General features: G+C 56.4%; 5 protein-coding genes across 5 annotated transcripts; 4 read left to right on the top strand and 1 right to left on the bottom strand.

Moving 5' to 3' along the window:
- Positions 1–459: 459 nt before the first annotated feature.
- On the top strand, positions 460–2,104 carry B0T15DRAFT_509860 (uncharacterized protein; the record flags this gene model as incomplete). Its single annotated transcript, XM_062867820.1, has 6 exons — positions 460–505; positions 569–818; positions 900–1,135; positions 1,231–1,562; positions 1,653–1,864; positions 1,927–2,104. 6 exons carry the CDS (start codon positions 460–462, stop codon positions 2,102–2,104), a joined length of 1,254 nt encoding a protein of 417 aa, XP_062722267.1.
- Positions 2,105–2,720: 616 nt separating this feature from the next.
- On the top strand, positions 2,721–5,042 carry B0T15DRAFT_142445 (major facilitator superfamily domain-containing protein). Its single transcript, XM_062861892.1, has 3 exons — positions 2,721–3,213; positions 3,288–3,500; positions 3,625–5,042. Exons 1-3 carry the CDS (start codon positions 3,082–3,084, stop codon positions 4,765–4,767), a joined length of 1,488 nt encoding a protein of 495 aa, XP_062722266.1. The 5' UTR covers positions 2,721–3,081; the 3' UTR covers positions 4,768–5,042.
- Positions 5,043–5,361: 319 nt separating this feature from the next.
- Positions 5,362–7,034, top strand: B0T15DRAFT_142438 (uncharacterized protein). The gene is made up of 3 exons (XM_062861891.1): positions 5,362–5,930; positions 5,980–6,093; positions 6,171–7,034. The coding sequence occupies exons 1-3, from the start codon at positions 5,525–5,527 to the stop codon at positions 6,905–6,907; spliced, it is 1,257 nt and encodes a 418-aa protein (XP_062722265.1). The 5' UTR covers positions 5,362–5,524; the 3' UTR covers positions 6,908–7,034.
- An 841-nt stretch (positions 7,035–7,875) lies between these two features.
- B0T15DRAFT_142429 (uncharacterized protein) lies at positions 7,876–12,018 on the bottom strand. The gene is made up of 2 exons (XM_062861890.1): positions 11,799–12,018; positions 7,876–11,651 (listed from the first exon to the last, which is right to left on the bottom strand). The coding sequence occupies exon 2, from the start codon at positions 11,622–11,624 to the stop codon at positions 8,034–8,036; it is 3,591 nt and encodes a 1,196-aa protein (XP_062722264.1). The 5' UTR covers positions 11,625–11,651; positions 11,799–12,018; the 3' UTR covers positions 7,876–8,033.
- Positions 12,019–13,701: 1,683 nt separating this feature from the next.
- On the top strand, positions 13,702–15,588 carry B0T15DRAFT_142313 (phosphomevalonate kinase-like protein). The gene is made up of 2 exons (XM_062861889.1): positions 13,702–14,327; positions 14,384–15,588. The coding sequence occupies exons 1-2, from the start codon at positions 14,065–14,067 to the stop codon at positions 15,576–15,578; spliced, it is 1,458 nt and encodes a 485-aa protein (XP_062722263.1). The 5' UTR covers positions 13,702–14,064; the 3' UTR covers positions 15,579–15,588.
- Positions 15,589–15,703: the final 115 nt, after the last annotated feature.

Genomic DNA, 15,703 nt, shown 5'->3' with positions numbered 1-15,703 from the left:
ATGATCGATTGTGTTCCAAACACATCAACAAAGCTCACATACGGAGACACATACCTTACATGTTGTTGGTGAAATGTACAGGTCTAGACTTGAACTGACAGGTCGTGCTATTTTTGGCTCCGCCGACATCCCAACTGGTGTTTAGTACAATGATTGGCTGGCTCCGAGGCCGGCAAACGGTTCGGGCGCTTCGAAGACCAATCGATGCGCTGCTGCACCGTCTACGCGCCCATCCCGAACCATCACCAGCATTGCCTGTGGTGCTCTATGCAGTGAAACCGCCTTCATGGAAGCAGTGATGAAGAGCAGAATGATACGGTTGAAGATGATTTCCTCCTCCGTCATGCTCCCGGACCCGTATCTCGCAATTCATCTTCGTGAAGACCTCGAGGCTCGTTGAGTGTAATACCACTCGTGGTACTGTGTTGAGGGAGTCTTCGTCCGAAAGACAAAGTAACAATGCGGTCGAATTGGCGGGCCCCGTGGCTGCAATGGCTGGTCCTTTGTAAGTAGCTCTCTGATTTTGAGTGAGAAATACGAGCACCTCGGGCTGACACAAACAACGAAGGCATCACAACTCAGATCCATCTCACCAAGGCGCAAGCAGCTGTCTCGACGCTCTTAGTCCCGGACACCAACACTATCCTAGCCGTCAACCTGCCCGCGGACTCGGATGATATCAACTTCTACATCTCGACGCCGGACTGGTACCAGTACACCGCCATCGGCTTCGGCTCGTCCATGGCAGATGCGCTCATGCTGGTCATGTATGCATCGGCCGACGGCAAAAGCGTCACTGTCAGTCCGCGGTTGAGCAGGTAAGGGAAACGTCCAAGCCCCCAACTCCAAGCAGCAACCCTGAACGGGACACCTAACCTAGCATGATATAATTACTCCAGCGGTTGCACGGAACCGGTCTGGACCCGCAACGTCGGGATAACCCTCCACGCGTCCAGCATCAACGACAACGCCGACATGACCGTCAACGCCACTTGCAACGGCTGCCGCGCGCTGGGTCCGGCCCTGCCCTCCATCAAGACCTCCTCGGCGGCACCAATGATGTTCGCCATCGGCCCCAGTCTCGTCCTCAACTCTGACGACCTGGACGCCCGGATCCGGCGGCATTCCGCCTACGGTTAGTAGCCCACGTCCGCTTTCCCTTCTCAGTCGACAGTCTTGAATGAAGCCGGCGAACCGATATCTGATGGATTCCATTTCGCACGGATACAGGACAGTTCACCATGGACCTGGTCAAAGCCACCGGACCAGGCGGCATCGGCCTCGACACTATAGGCAACATTTCCAACATCTCCCTCTCGTCGAGCACGATCTTGGAGGGAGACGCCTTCCATCGGGACGACGACAAGGCTGCGACGGCACACGGGATCCTGTACGCCATCATTACCCTGGCCGTCGCCCCGTTCGACTCGCTTGTGGCCGGGGTGTTGGGCAACAAGCGGGGCGCGGCAGGGTGGGTGCACGGCGTGACGGCGAGTGCCTATTTCGCCTTCGTCATCGGGGCGATGGTGCCGGGCGTCATTGTCAGTCGGCAGCATGTGGCGGTATGTTTTGGGTTGTTCTTTTTATATTCTTTCCATTTCGTGTTTGAAGTGAAGAAGCGGAAATAGGTAACTGATGGCGCCTGATGACAGACCCAGCAGTTCCGCACCGGCCACCAAGTCCTCGGCCTGCTTACCATTGTCGCGATGACGATCATGTTCCTCTGGGGGATCGCCCTCTCCTGGATCAAGCGGTCGGCGAAGAAACGAGGGCAGGAGCCGCCCGAGGGCACGCAGCGGTTGGCCACCGTCCATCGCTGGGCTTGCAGGCTGATATGGGCGCTTTTGCTGATCAACGTCGGGCTGTAAGTTCTGCCTTGAGTTCTCATGAACGAGCGTTCCATTTCTTGCTGACGAGGTGTCATAGGGGCATGCAACTGTCGGGGCAGAGGCTAGTGTTGATCCTGGCTTATGTCGCGCTGGCGCTGGGTCTAGTGGTCGTTCTTGTGCCTGTCTACTTCTGCATCTGGAGGTGCTCGAAGCGGCAGAAGGAGAAGGAGGAGGGCGAGCACGAGCTTACCATCTATGACCACAACTACCGCTGAGGGTATGACTATTGCGATTACATCTTGGTTTACCGCCTTGTCTGGCTTGTTTCCGGAGTGAACACGTTAGGGCTGGTTGGTTCTCAGCTGCGTGTTCACTATACCATGACTAACAATTCAAGTCCTCGTTGACTGCAAGGTTGAATTGCTGCTCTTAGATGCCTCGCGCGGAACTTCAGGATCTCTGTCTCCGGAATCTTGATCATACCAAAAGGTAGCATGTCCAGGAACAGATCCCCTCATCGCCCAATTTCAATAGGATCATTGTGTCAGAGGCGTCGGCCTTACTGTGAGTCTACAAGGGTAGGTGAGGGAATAGAAAGGACAGACATGGCGAAAAGTGCGTCTGATATAGAACAATTCCTTTTGATTGGGACATGATATATAACAGCATTCATCCCATGAAGTCGAGATTAAGAACGGCTGCACTGCACAGAAGAACGAGGGCCGTTTCCTTGTAATCCTAGTACTAATTGATGACGTCCACCGTATTATTGCCGAACCACACAATGACGAGCACGGTGCCACGATGGTAGCCACCGCAGCATGCCTGATAAGGTAAGGTACCTACCCGCCTTGCCTACTACCTTATATAGTTCGAAAATATCAGATTTCACCCGAACCTATCTCGAGCTAGGTATCACGGATTCCATCATAGGAAACAGCGTCAGCAGATTAACAAACAGACTATAGCAGCACACTGATCGCGCGCAAGGGTAGCTCCCCAACAATTGTCAATCAGCTTCGTCCTCTTACGATCTAGATTTGATATCATTCCGTTTGAACCCTTTAACCCGCACATTCCGGTCCCGGATAAGCATCTCCGTCCCAATAGGCCGCGTACCGCTGCCACATAGTGGATCTATCATCTCGCCCGCCGGTGGTATCCCGGGTCCGATATCAACCACAAGCCATCGAAGCGCGTCTGAAAAAGGACACCGAATCAAGGGCAGATTGGCGGTGGAGAGACTGTTGATATGTTGAAGACACCACAACAGAAGTTATGGAAGGTCGTTCGGCAAGCGTGGAACTGGAAGCCTAAACCGGCTCGCTACGACCCGGAGAAGCCACCGGAGTTCACCGTCTGGCTCAACATTCTGTTTGCCTTTGTGAGTCGCAGCAGCCCTTCTTATGTTTAAGTAAATCGGACATTCCCCATGGACTGACTAGTGCTTTATCACAGGCATCCTGTTTCACGGTATCCAACCTCTACTACAACCAGGCCATCCTCAACCGCATCGCCGAGAGCTTCGACGTCACTTTTGAAAAGGCCTCGTCGGTCGCCACCCTGATGCAGGCGGGCTATGCAGGCGGACTGCTGCTCATCTGTCCGCTGGGCGACATTTTCCCGCGCCGGCCCTTCATCCTCGCCCTCGTCGGCTTCACCGCAACGGTGGTAAGAAAAGGCGGTCCCTGTCTACCTATCTTTCCCCTTGTCTATCCATTGCTACAAAACGGAGAAAAGAAAGAAGAAGAAAAAAATCAAGAAAAGTGAAAAAGGAAAAGACTAACAAAACCAGTGGCTAGCCCTCTGCCTAACGACATCCTTCCCCGTCTTCAGCGCCGTCTCCTTCGTCTGCGGCTTCACGACCGTCACGCCGCAGCTCATGCTCCCGCTGGTGGGCGACCTAGCCCCGCCGCACCGCCGCGCCAGCTGCCTCGCCATCGTCGTGTCGGGCCTGTCGCTCGGCGTGCTGGTCGCGCGCATCCTGGCGGGGGTCATGGCCGCCTACACGGCCGACTGGCGCGGCATCTACTGGTTCGGCCTGGGCGTGCAGTGGCTGGTGCTGGCGCTGCTGTATCTCTTCTTGCCAGACTACCCGAGCAAGAACCCCGGCGGACTGGAGTACGTCGGTGTCCTGGTGAGCATCGGCCGGTTGCTGGCCACGGAGCCGCTGCTGCTGCAGGCAGCGCTGGTGGCGTTCCTGCTGAGCGCCGTGTTCACGTCGTACTGGACGACGCTGAGCTTCCTGCTGTCGAGTCCGCCGTACGGCTACTCGAGCGTCGTGGTGGGATTGTTTGGCTTGATTGGCGTCGTGGTGGTGCTCGCGGCGCCCGTGTACAGCAGGCTGGTGATCGACAAGGTGGTGCCGCTGGCGTCGGCTGTGGCGTCGCTGACGGTCGAGCTCGTGGGTGTGATCGTCGGCACCTTTACGGGGTCGTCCCACGTTGCGGGGCCGGTGATCCAGGCGATCGCGATCGACCTTGGCTTCCAGCTCACGCAGATCGCGAACCGCTCGGCCATCTACAGCATCCAGCCGAAGGCGAGGAACCGGGTCAACACCGCCTACATGGTCGTGTCCTTCTCGGGGCAGTTGACGGGGACGGCAGTCGGAAACAGGCTGTATGCCCAGGGCGGATGGGTGTATAGTGGCAGTTGTAGCAGTAAGTTTTCAACTTCGTTTAATGAGGCGGGTTGGTCACATTTTGTCAATGCTTACGTGCCCACAGTCGCCTTTGTCGGACTTGCCATCGTTATCAGTCTTGCCCGCGGCCCCAGAGAGAGCGGCTGGATAGGATGGTCTGGGGGATGGGCAGTACGGCGAGATGACTTGCCATCTACAGAAAAGGGATCTGATACCGAAGCTGATGCAGGAATGGTCCAAACTGAGCTAGCTGTTGACATAGACAACGAAAATAAGGAGGCTAGAGAGGCAAAGTGATCATTCTAGGGATAGAAGTAACCGTTATGCGCTGATGAAGTGTGACGTTGCCGTTGCTATTCAATTCAAAAGCCCAATGACTTACTGTCTGCCGACCTCTCAAGCAAATTGAAGCCATAACATACCATACACACGTGTAGACAGCGATTTGCTCTGGACGGAAGCACCATAGGTGGTTGCCACATGGAGAATGGACCAAACACTTATTGGAGCCACCCTGGACTTCCAGACCGTTCTGGACGTTCGCGCCTGCCCTCTTGGGCCTTCCTGGGTCGTACTATTTGATCCCTGCATATCCTGATCGCATCTGGCTACCACTCAGATCTCGCATGTTTTCCCATATTTGATGCAAGCACGGCAGTGCATCGTGGGGAAGGGGGTGAGCCCCAGTTGTAGCGCAGGGTTTCGTTCTGGTTTCAGAAACAATTGAAACGAACCAAGCACTCCCAGGAGAAACCCCCTGTCTAACTAATCCTGTGTCACCATTGGAGCTGCATCAAACCTCCTCCCCTTGTGACGAACAAACTCCCTACCAAAATGAGCTGACGAATAGCAAAATGAGTCCCAGGATACCCAGGACTCGCATGCAACTGCCGCAAACTGAATGGGGTCCATGGGGCTGAGGCTCATAATGGAGATGACCGCTCATGCCCGCAGCCCATCCCAGCTCTCGATCTGGGGTTGTTTATCGCCTTTAAAATGAACCGGAGTCCACCTTCCTTCTGCCGGTGTGAGGCGAAGTTGGCACGCGAGAACAATGACTCGACCAAGATACCGCCGGAGGTCGCGTGGATTTGGATCACCATCGGTGATCCTCGAGTCGAGAGACAACAAGGAAGCTCCCGAAGACGAGGGGCCCGAGGATGGGGGTGATTTTGACGATTTAGATCCCGGCAAGGGGAAGGGCAAAGGGAAGAAGGACGACTCTACCACAACCCCCCGTCTTCCTCCGCCTGGTTTATCGACCACCGAAACGCTCACGCCAACTTCATCTTCGTCTGAACCACTGAGTCCGTCCGAAACATCAGCTCTCTCAACCACTACCAGCATCATCTCTTTGGACGAGCCCCAGGCCACGCCGCTGCCGCCATCATCATCGACAACGATCTCTTTCAGGTCGTTGGTAACTGTCACAAAAACGGCAATCCCCTCATCAAAGACAGGTACGAAGCCCTGATCTCGCTCAACACAATGACGACTAATCTCGAATAGAAACAGAAGTCTCACATTCCACTGCTGCCGCGTCAAGTGTGCCTATTCTAGCACAAAGTGACAGCAACAGCCTATCTGGCGGGCAGATTGCGGGAATCGTGGTCGGTCTGATCGGTATGGACTCCATGGCCTCAGTGTATCTGAAGCCATTATATTCGGTGAAGCTTGATACTGATTCTTTCTCCGCGCAGCATGTCTCCTCCTCGCGGCTGGCTCCGCCTTTCTACTTTATCGCAGACGTAGGCGTCATCAAGATGCCCGTCAACGCTCCGCATCCAGATCCTCCGTCGCCCGGCTGACAACCACTGCACCTCCTGAGCCGCGGGACCCGAGCAGCAACCTGAACCAGGTATCAAGGGACGTGGACGAATCCGTCCCAGAGCGCGAATCTCAGATCTTCAGCAGCGCGGTCGGCCTCGGCATCCTCCAGCAGCCCAAGCCAACAGCCGCCCGCCTGTCCCGGTGGTTCACCGAGCTGAGGCAGTCCTTCCCGTCCCCCCGCTCGCCCCTCCGCCGACCCTCGGTGGTAGTCCAAACCCCTTACTACGCAGGCGGCAAGGATATCGATGATGACGACGACGACTTCTCCGACACATCCTCCATCCTATCCCCCGTGACCTTTGCCACGCGCCACACAAACAGCACCTACCTCCCTCCGACCGCACTCACACATCCCAGTATGCCCAAGCTACTAGCTCAGCAACAACAGCAACAGCCTAGCGGGCTGAGGATGCAGCCCCAACCGGCTAGCAGTTCAAGTACTACTACCACCACCACCACTACTAGCAATACTAGTACTACTAGTCCTAGTGACGAGAACGAGGCGAGTGGGAAGCAAAAGCACATCCAGGTCCTTCTCTCTCCGTTGGGACCGACCTTCCCCCCGGCAGCAAGGCTCCCTGATTCGGGGGGTGGACACCCTCCGTAGTATGAGATGGGAATAGGGGAATGTAGCAGGCACTAGTATGGATTATATGTATATATCGACTAAACCAGAAGTACCTACCTTATCTAACTATCACTATTAGCGAACGGGCGTTACTCGTTCCAGGGGATCAGGGATGTTACCGGGGAAAATAGCGAGGCGCTGGGTTGGGGGTTTCTACTTTCTAAGGAATCTTGCTGGTATTAGTAATTGGTATTGTACTTGGGGTACAACTATAGCAACACTCTCAGAGTTGTCACTGTCTATTCCTAGCGCCACGAACTCCCGCCGCAAGGTAATCAATTGGGCGACAGCTTGCTGAAACCAGCGCCGACCTTGATCGTGGAGGGAAGCACAACGCAGAGGTGATAGTAATAACAGAACAAATCACCCATTTACAACGGGATGGAATATACACAGCCAGCATCCCTGACGACCTCTGTGTGCCGAGCCAACGAGAGATATACTGTTACAGTCTATTGCATCATTCATTATTTTTTATGAGATCTTTTGCCATGGTAGATAGCAAGCAAGATCCCTTGCCTCGCTATGCAGAGTGGAGTGTGTCTTCTAGAATGAGCAAAAAAAAAAAAAAAAAAAAAAAAACCCGGGGCCGCCCCGATCGCGCCGCGCATGGCCAACCAGCCAACCAATCCCGGCCCGCCCTGTCCTGTTGCAACCCCCGCCGGTACGCCGGTAACGGTCCGTCCCACCCGTCCGCCCCTTGGAAACGCAAAGCAAAGCCAGCCACCAGCCCCAGAGACCGAGCCTCACGCGCACGTAGTCGGGGCCCCCGGTCGATCTATCCGATGAAACGCCCCGCTAACCCCTGTCCGCAATCCCCTTTTGAGTGCCGATTAGAAGAAGACATAAAGAAAATAGACATAGGAAAGAAAAGAAAGGAGGAAGATACAGAGATATCTGAAGCATCTCCCTTTTCACTTCCGGCATTCCCATCGCGATTCTTGGGTCCATACTAAACCCCCTGAAGTCACTGAAATCCCGAATCTACCAACCCATAGACATATCTAGCTCCAATTCGCACAGGGGGTATCAATCCAAGAACGCAGAGAGAACGGAGCAAGATAAAGAACATGTCAGGGAAACGGAGGACCCACTGTTGCCAACTTCACGCAGCGACAGCAGCAGCCTCCTCAGCATGAGGAACATGAGGGCCTCCAAGCAGCTCCAGAACCTTGTTGACCACCGCGCTCGGGTATCCCCGGCTGAGCATTTCGGTGACCACGGCCTTAGCATTCTCGCGTTTCTGAACGGCGAGGAAAGCCCGGGTCATGGCCTCGTAGGTGCTCGGCTCGCGCCGCTCCTGGCCGACGGCAGCGTAGATGGCCTCGGCCTTGGCAATGTTCTTCTCCGCCGCCCAGCCGTGGATGAGCGTGTTGGCGATGTAGGGCGTGAGCTCGACACGCCTGGCACGCATTTCCGCGAGCAGAGGCTCGGTGGCCGCAACCTGGTGGTTGGCAACCATGGCTTCGAAGAGGGCCTGGAAGAGACACGGATTCGGCGACACCCTGCTGTCCTCCATGACGGAGTCGAACACACGGCGGGCGCCCTCCATGTCGTGGAGCACACAGCCGCGGGCGTGGATAAGCGACGCGTAGTGGACAGGCTCGGGCTTTTGGCCGACCGCTCGGATCATCTCGAGGACCGCCTCAGCGGCGTTCATGTCGACGGGTTCCAGCATGCCGTGAGTGTCAATGAGGAGCTTAAAGGTATGCGCAGTAGGGGCAATGCCCGTGGCTCTCATGCGCGCATAGTACTCCAAGACCTTGGCCTTGTCCCGCTTCGTCGTCAAGAAGAACTGCATCATGCTGTTGTACGGTGCCGCGCGTGCCTTGTAGTTCGGCATCGCCTCCATCTCGTTGAAGAGCTCCTCGGCATGCTTCTCGTCGCTGACACGACAGAGAGCGTTGACGATGGTGCCATACGTAACCGAGGTTGGCTTGATTCCCAATGAGCGCATCTCGGCGAAGTAGAACAGGCAGTCGTCAATGCGGCGGGCCTTGCCGAGCTTTCCGATGAGCGCGTTGTACAGGAACGGGCTCGGCTCGACACCTTCGGTCTTGGCGCGGAGGAAGATCTTGACAGCCTCCGAGGCCTCATCGAACGTCTTGGTCGACTCCTTCATCGTCGTAATATACAGCCCATAGGTGTTCGCGGACGGGGTCGAACCCATGGCAAGCAACTCCTGATGGTACTGCTCAGCCAGGTTTCTGCGGCCCAAGGTGATACATGCTCCGACCATGGCATCTAGTATAGAAGCCCAGCCATAGCGGACCGCGGGGTACTGAGGAAGCGGGGGAATGTCGGCACGCGCCAGTGCGAGGATCTCCTGGCAAAGATCCAGTTTCCCTTCCCTGGCGGCGGCTGAAATGAGCTTCGCATACGTGGCGTAGCGGGGGTGACGACCGGCTCTGCGAACTTTGTGGAAGCGCGCAACGGCCTCGTCCAGCATCGGAGGCTTGCGCCCACGGTCCAACGCCTCGGCGATGGAGAATGACCCCTTCACGTCAGTGGTGCGGGCATACGGATCGAAGCTGTCCTCGGGCTTCCGGGAAATCACTGACGCGGTTGAAGGATATGGCGAAGCTGGAAACGATTTCAACGACTGCGGAGCATCGGGGATCACCGGGGCAGGAGGAGGAACAGTCCGGGGATCCGTAATCCCGCGAGTGGCCATAAACCTCGAAATGAAATCGGCGCCTTCCTCGATCTCGTCGGAGAGCTGCGCCTTGTTGGTAGGAGCGCTCTCACGAATTCGTTGAAACATGTGCTCTGCTTGAGTCAAGCCCTCGAGAACCTTGCCCGAGCCAATCATGGCGACTGCGTACATCGCCGTGGGCTCGATAAAGGACGCTGTTGGCTTGACCCCGGGGTGGCACAAGACGTCCCAATACCGAGCAGCATTTGCGACATCGCCTTCGCGCACGCTCATTGCGAGCATGGCAATGGCTGAAGTCGCCGAGCCACTCGAGGGGCCGACGTTGGCATAGGCAGCGACAGCCGTCTGCTTGTCTCCGTGATCCGCAGCAACGGTCGCGACCTCACCCATTGCAGAGCCCCTCGAGCCGCTCTCGATCCGGTGGGCCCACTGAAGAGCTTCCCGGTAAATGCCACGCTCGACAAAGCCCTTGACAAAGCCACCCGCAATAAGGGCGTCCTTGATCTCAGAGCCCTTGACACCGTACTCCTGTACAATCTTCTGATAGAACTTCATGGCACCTCCAAGCTTGTCGGAAATGACATAGGCGTTGATCACGGCCGCATAGACTTGGGCGTCGAGACGATCCTTGAGGGTCTTCTCGCCCTTGTCGTTTGCGATGGCCAGGTTGCGATACTCATTGTAGCACTCGACGGCGCTGACAAGGTCTCCAGAACTGGCAAAAGCCGTGATCATGGCAGGGAAGGTGGCAGCAAAAGGCGTAATCTGGTTGGCCTCCATGTGCTCGAATAGCTGCAGCATATCCGAGACCCGGCCAGCTTGGGCACAAGCCGAGATGAGCTGGTGGTAGGTCTCGGAGGAATACAGCGCCTTATTCGACATGACTGAGGTCTCGAACAGTCTCAGGGCGAGATCCAGGCGGTCATCCTCGAGCAACATGGCATACTCGAGCTCGTGGGAGGCAAACATGAATTTGCCCGGCTCATCCATCCCGCCGAAGCGCAGCCGCTTGTCCTCGAGAACCCGCTTGAGAGACACGATCTCGAGCGAGCGAGATGCGAGAAGGCCAACAAGGATGTCGTAGGTGTCACTGTCGGGCGAGACCTTCCGGCGCAACATGTCCGCGTAGACATCGAGGGCCTTTGTGACAACCTCCCACTTCTCAGAGGGCAGGTGGATGGCGGCCATAAGCAAGGCATTGTAAGCCGCTGCAACGGGGCGAACGCCACCGACCAGCATGGCCTCGAAGGCGGCGGGAATCTCGGCATATCGTCCGGCCTCGGAGAGTTTGGTGAGGTGGTCGGAGTAGGTCTCAGATCGCGGGTCAACCGGGGGTGTGACAGTGCGGGCAACGCTGCCCGGCGTTGGCGCCTGCGAGAAAGGTGTGACAGACCGTGACCGGATCTCTTCGGCCAGCTTCTCTGCCAACTCTGGGGAAGTTGCTCGCAGTGATTCGACCTTCTCTTCCAGTTCCTCTAGCCTCTTGCGAGCCTCGATCTCCTTCTCAATCGCTGCATCGATGTGGGCCAGGGCGGCCTTAGCCTCAGGCGGCACACCCGGGGCAGTCGAAACGTCATCTTGGCTACCGGACTCCTCGCTCTGGAGGGCAAGGGTCTTGGCGTTTTCGGAACCGAGGAGGACGGAAGCTGGCGTTGGCTTCCACTCGATGCGCTTGGGAAACTGGAACTGTACCCATTCCTTGTCGGCCTCGCCGCTCGCCTGGGATTTCTGCAGATGCTCGAAATAAGCATCTAAGCCGCCATGGCTGGCAGGTTTATCAGGACGATGGTGGTCTAGCGAGGTGGCGCCGGGGAGGTTGGAGGTGTGAAAGGCTGACTGAAGCCCAAAGTTCGCGAACCGCCCAACGACGCGAGTGGTGTTGTTGTTGCGCCGTCGTGCGAACGACGGGCGGTTCTGTGCGTTTAGAACATGCTGAGGGTGGGTGGCAGCTACGACCGATTGGGCGTAGCCGTGGGTGAAAGACTTTGAGAATCCTTGTCGGATGAAGCTTTGGAAAACGGTTGAGTAGACGGAGGGCATTTAGGAGACGCCTGGCGAAGGGGGATTCTGTAAAGAAGGGTAAGCATCCATACTCGGAAACAGGTTGCAACTTGGAATCTGCGGAACCGTGACCACGCAGATAGGGAGCAGTGGCTGCCCACACGACCGAACAAGAAGCCCCGAGAAGACCTTCGGAGAGAGAATCAGACTTACAAGGAAAGAGTGAGAGATGCGCAATTGCAGGTTCATTTGACGACAGTGAAGCCGTCAAACAAACGCGCGACCTTAGGTATGGTTGGAAATTTAATGGGTTTTGGAAATCATCAAGGCGAAAAAGAATGTGAAGCTGGGAGTGGTGAACGTGAAATAACTCGGAGACCTGAATTGGATTGCTCAGCGCCGTGCGGGCAATCGGAGCTGACTTGGACGGATTGGCGGACGCGCAGGTGGATTGCGAACTTTTTTTCCCGCTCCAACAAGCGGGTGGATTCGGAACGGACCCAGGTCCTGCCACCTTAGCTAGAGGTAGTCAGACGGCACCAAACCAAACATCCCGTCACAACAAGTAGAGCTGCATCTCATCAACGCGCATGAAGCTCGTGAGGTGTTAGTTTCATTTCCCTGCTTTCTGCATACGAGATGGAGGTCTCAATTGATATTGCCAGACATGCAACATGTCTAGGTATCCAGTACCACCTAAAGCCCATCAGACATCGACACTACCTATCTGGTACCTAACACGTCATCTATGTTAACCTCACGATCATCCTGCCACGCCCCCGAGAAAAGAACAGATGGCATTTGGACACAAGCGAAATAAGTGACTTCCAAAGTGCAGCTCAGGCATTTAGCCAGATTCACGCGGCTCATGCCCATCTCTGCCATCGAGATCTCCAAACCGGCCTAGCCCTTCGGATGACGAATGAGACCCGGTGGTCACGGATGCCTCGGACACGGATGAGCGGGGATGTCTCCGCGACCCACGTCAAACGAAGAGAAACCGGGCTCGACGAAACGTTGGAGACCGGGGTGGTGGAGCCGGAAATCGGTCCCGCGCCTCCAGGCTTTCCATTGGATTGGTGATTGCAGCTCTCTCAGCTAGGGGGACGGCCTTGGTCTGTTAGTGCCTTAGCACACGGGCATTCCCTCCGCCGCTTCCACGTGTGGTTTTAGGATCATGTAGTACTCGACCCCTAACATCCATGTCAAACGAGCACCGAGGGCTCGGGGCTCGCACTTGTAAAAGCTCCGGGAGGGAAGCCACAGATTTGGAAATGCGACATTTCTCGAAACTGTCAGCACCAGGCCAAAAGAAACAAGGACAGAGAAGCGCTCAGAAACCCTATTCAGCCCCATACACTACTGGAGAGCCGCTCGCGTGCTCATTGAAATGTGGCCTCAAATTGATCGAGCGCCTCGCAGCAACAGAGTCGCCGTACCTGATGGGGATGGTCTTCCACACATAACCTTCGTTTTTCGAATTCACTACTAGTAGTTCGAACTTCGTAACGTATCGGCGTGGCAGGAAGTATGTAGGTTTGTAAAGCGCCTGGCTGTGCCTACCTTGTGTCAAGCGTGTCCACAGATGTCGAAGACCTGAAGGCTTGCTGAGCTTTTTGGTGTCACATGTCCCTGAAGGAACGAAGACTCACCGCAATGGTCGGCTTGATGTTGCACGGCACGACGCCGTGGACCATCCGTGAACATCCCGTCCCCACCCGCTGGCCCGGCCTGCCCTGTGGATCACCAAGTTATCCCCCGGCATGGTCACATGAGTTGAAAGACAAACCTACGTACAGATCCAGAGACCTTAATACCTAATAAGGTATCACATCCGCCGTCAATCAAGCGCTGGCTGGGCGGGACTCCGGTCGACAGTACCTAGCATGCAGGTGGATGCACTGGCTGATATCAGAAGGAGTACCCTGAGGCCAATTAGGTATAGCCGATGGCGGGCGAGTGTCTGCACCAGTAGGTATGTAGTCAGTGCTCCGAAGTTGAGTCAACGTTTATACTCAGTGAACGAACCATGACCGAGAGCATGAGGCATCTCACCTTTTCGCAGGCATGTGCAACGTCATGATGAGTTGAAGTGCTGCTGGGATTGGGTTGTCACTAACATGTAGGTATGTCGAGACCCCGCATTTTCTAGCCCCGAGTCGGGCCTGCCCCGCATTCCGGCCAGAGCCCGCTCCTGCTGCCAGAAACTCGGGGAAGAATGCTTCATAACGTTGGGCTCAACCAGAATTAACAATCTGGAGCGTACAAGAACGCTCAAACTGCCGCTGTCACGCAACCCCTGAATCGGTCGTCCAAGTGTTTGCCAACAAAGTTGGCTTCTATACCGGACCCAGGCAGGTCTTTGGGACACTCTCCGCATTTCGGCCTGTTCAGTTTATCTGTTGAGCCTTGACTCCTATTTTCTGTTTACTTCCCCAACCCGCGTGTTTCCACGGCACCCACGCTACTTCGGCCAAACATGGCGGACCGCACCGTCGTTGTGTCGGCGCCCGGAAAGGTGCTGCTCGCTGGGGGATATATTGTTCTCGACCGGAAGCACACGGGTTTGGTCTTTGGCCTGAGTGCGCGCATCCACGTGCTGGCCCAGGAGATCCATACCAGCGAAGGCGTCCACATCTCCGAAATCGTGGTGCAGAGCCCCCAGTTCCTCAATGCCACCTGGAGATATGGTTACCACCTCGTCGATGACGGCGGTGGCATCAAGGTCACCCAGCTGCAGTCGTAGGCTTCCCCCAATCTTTAACGCAGCAGGCTTGGATTTACTCACACTGTAATAGGGGTGCCCCAGTGGACTCGAACCACTTTGTCGAGACAACACTGAACTACGTGCTCAGCTACATTGCCGCTATAGACAAGAGCCGGCGTGCTCACGGCTTTCAGCCCGCATCTCTTGTCATCCTCGCGGACAATGACTATTATTCTAAGCCGAAGCAGGCAGCGGAACGGCCGTCATCCAGCTCGTCAGCAGGCGACACGCTGCTACCACCCGCCCCTGAAGAGCACCCATCTTCAAACAGCTCCTCGTCAATCCGGGCCGAGGATGGGAGCCCGTCGACTAGGAAGGCTGAGAAACCACCGCGGCCACGGTTTCGCCATTTCGGCACCACGCTTCGTGAAGCCCACAAAACCGGCCTCGGCTCCTCCGCCGCCCTCGTCACCTCGCTAGCCGCCGCTCTGCTCTCCCACTACCTCCCCCCTGCGCTCTTCGACCTCGCTACTCCCCAAGGCAAGCGTATGCTGCACAACCTGGCCCAGGTTGCGCACTGCTCGGCGCAGGGCAAGATCGGCAGCGGTTTCGACGTCGCCAGCGCCGTCTACGGCTCGTGCCTCTACCGCCGCTTCAGCCCTTCGCTACTTTCCGGTCTGCCGAACCCGGGCGAACCGGGGTTCGCGTCGGCTCTCGCAGAGCTGGTGAACGGAGACGGATGGGACTGTGAGATTCAGAAGGACAAAGTCGGCCTGCCGGCCGACGTGGCGATCCGCATGTGTGACGTCGACTGTGGCACGCAGACGGTGAGCATGGTGAAGAAGGTGCATGCGTGGCGGGACGGGAATCCGGACCTTGCCGCCGGGGCATACCAGGAGTTGCAGAGTAAGGTGGATGATCTGGCGAGGGTGTTGAGGGAAGGCAGGGCAGAGCAGATTGGCGCCGTGATGAGGCCGTTTAGGGGCCTTATGCGGAAGTTGGGGCAGGATAGCGAGGTGCCGATTGAGCCGGAAAGCCAGGAAGCGATGTTGGATGCGCTGGAGGAGCTGGATGGTGTCTACGGGAGCGTGGTACCCGGGGCGGGCGGGTATGACGCCGCCGCGGTGGTGATGAAAGACGATGAGGAGACGGAGAAGAAGGTCAGGGGCTTCTTAAGGGAATGGAGTGTGCAGCATGAGATACAGGTGCGGCTGATGAAGGTGAAGGGGGAGACGGATGGAGTGAGGACAGAAGATGTGGGGGAATTCAAGCTATGGGCTCACTAGCGGGTCGTGTTCCTCAAGACTACAACTTTGGGGGTCTTGACCGTGCGACGGCATTGTATGCGGCGGCGTGCTTTGAGTTGAACAGGAAGGACCGTCCCTTGGGGAGGGGCTTATAGTCTACTGGC

This window comes from Chaetomium strumarium (genome assembly GCF_033439665.1).
Source record: "Chaetomium strumarium strain CBS 333.67 chromosome Unknown B0T15scaffold_3, whole genome shotgun sequence".
NCBI lineage: Eukaryota > Fungi > Ascomycota > Sordariomycetes > Sordariales > Chaetomiaceae > Chaetomium > Chaetomium strumarium.
The sequence above is the reverse complement of the archived record's forward strand: the minus strand, read 5'-3'. Positions and strand labels throughout refer to the sequence as shown.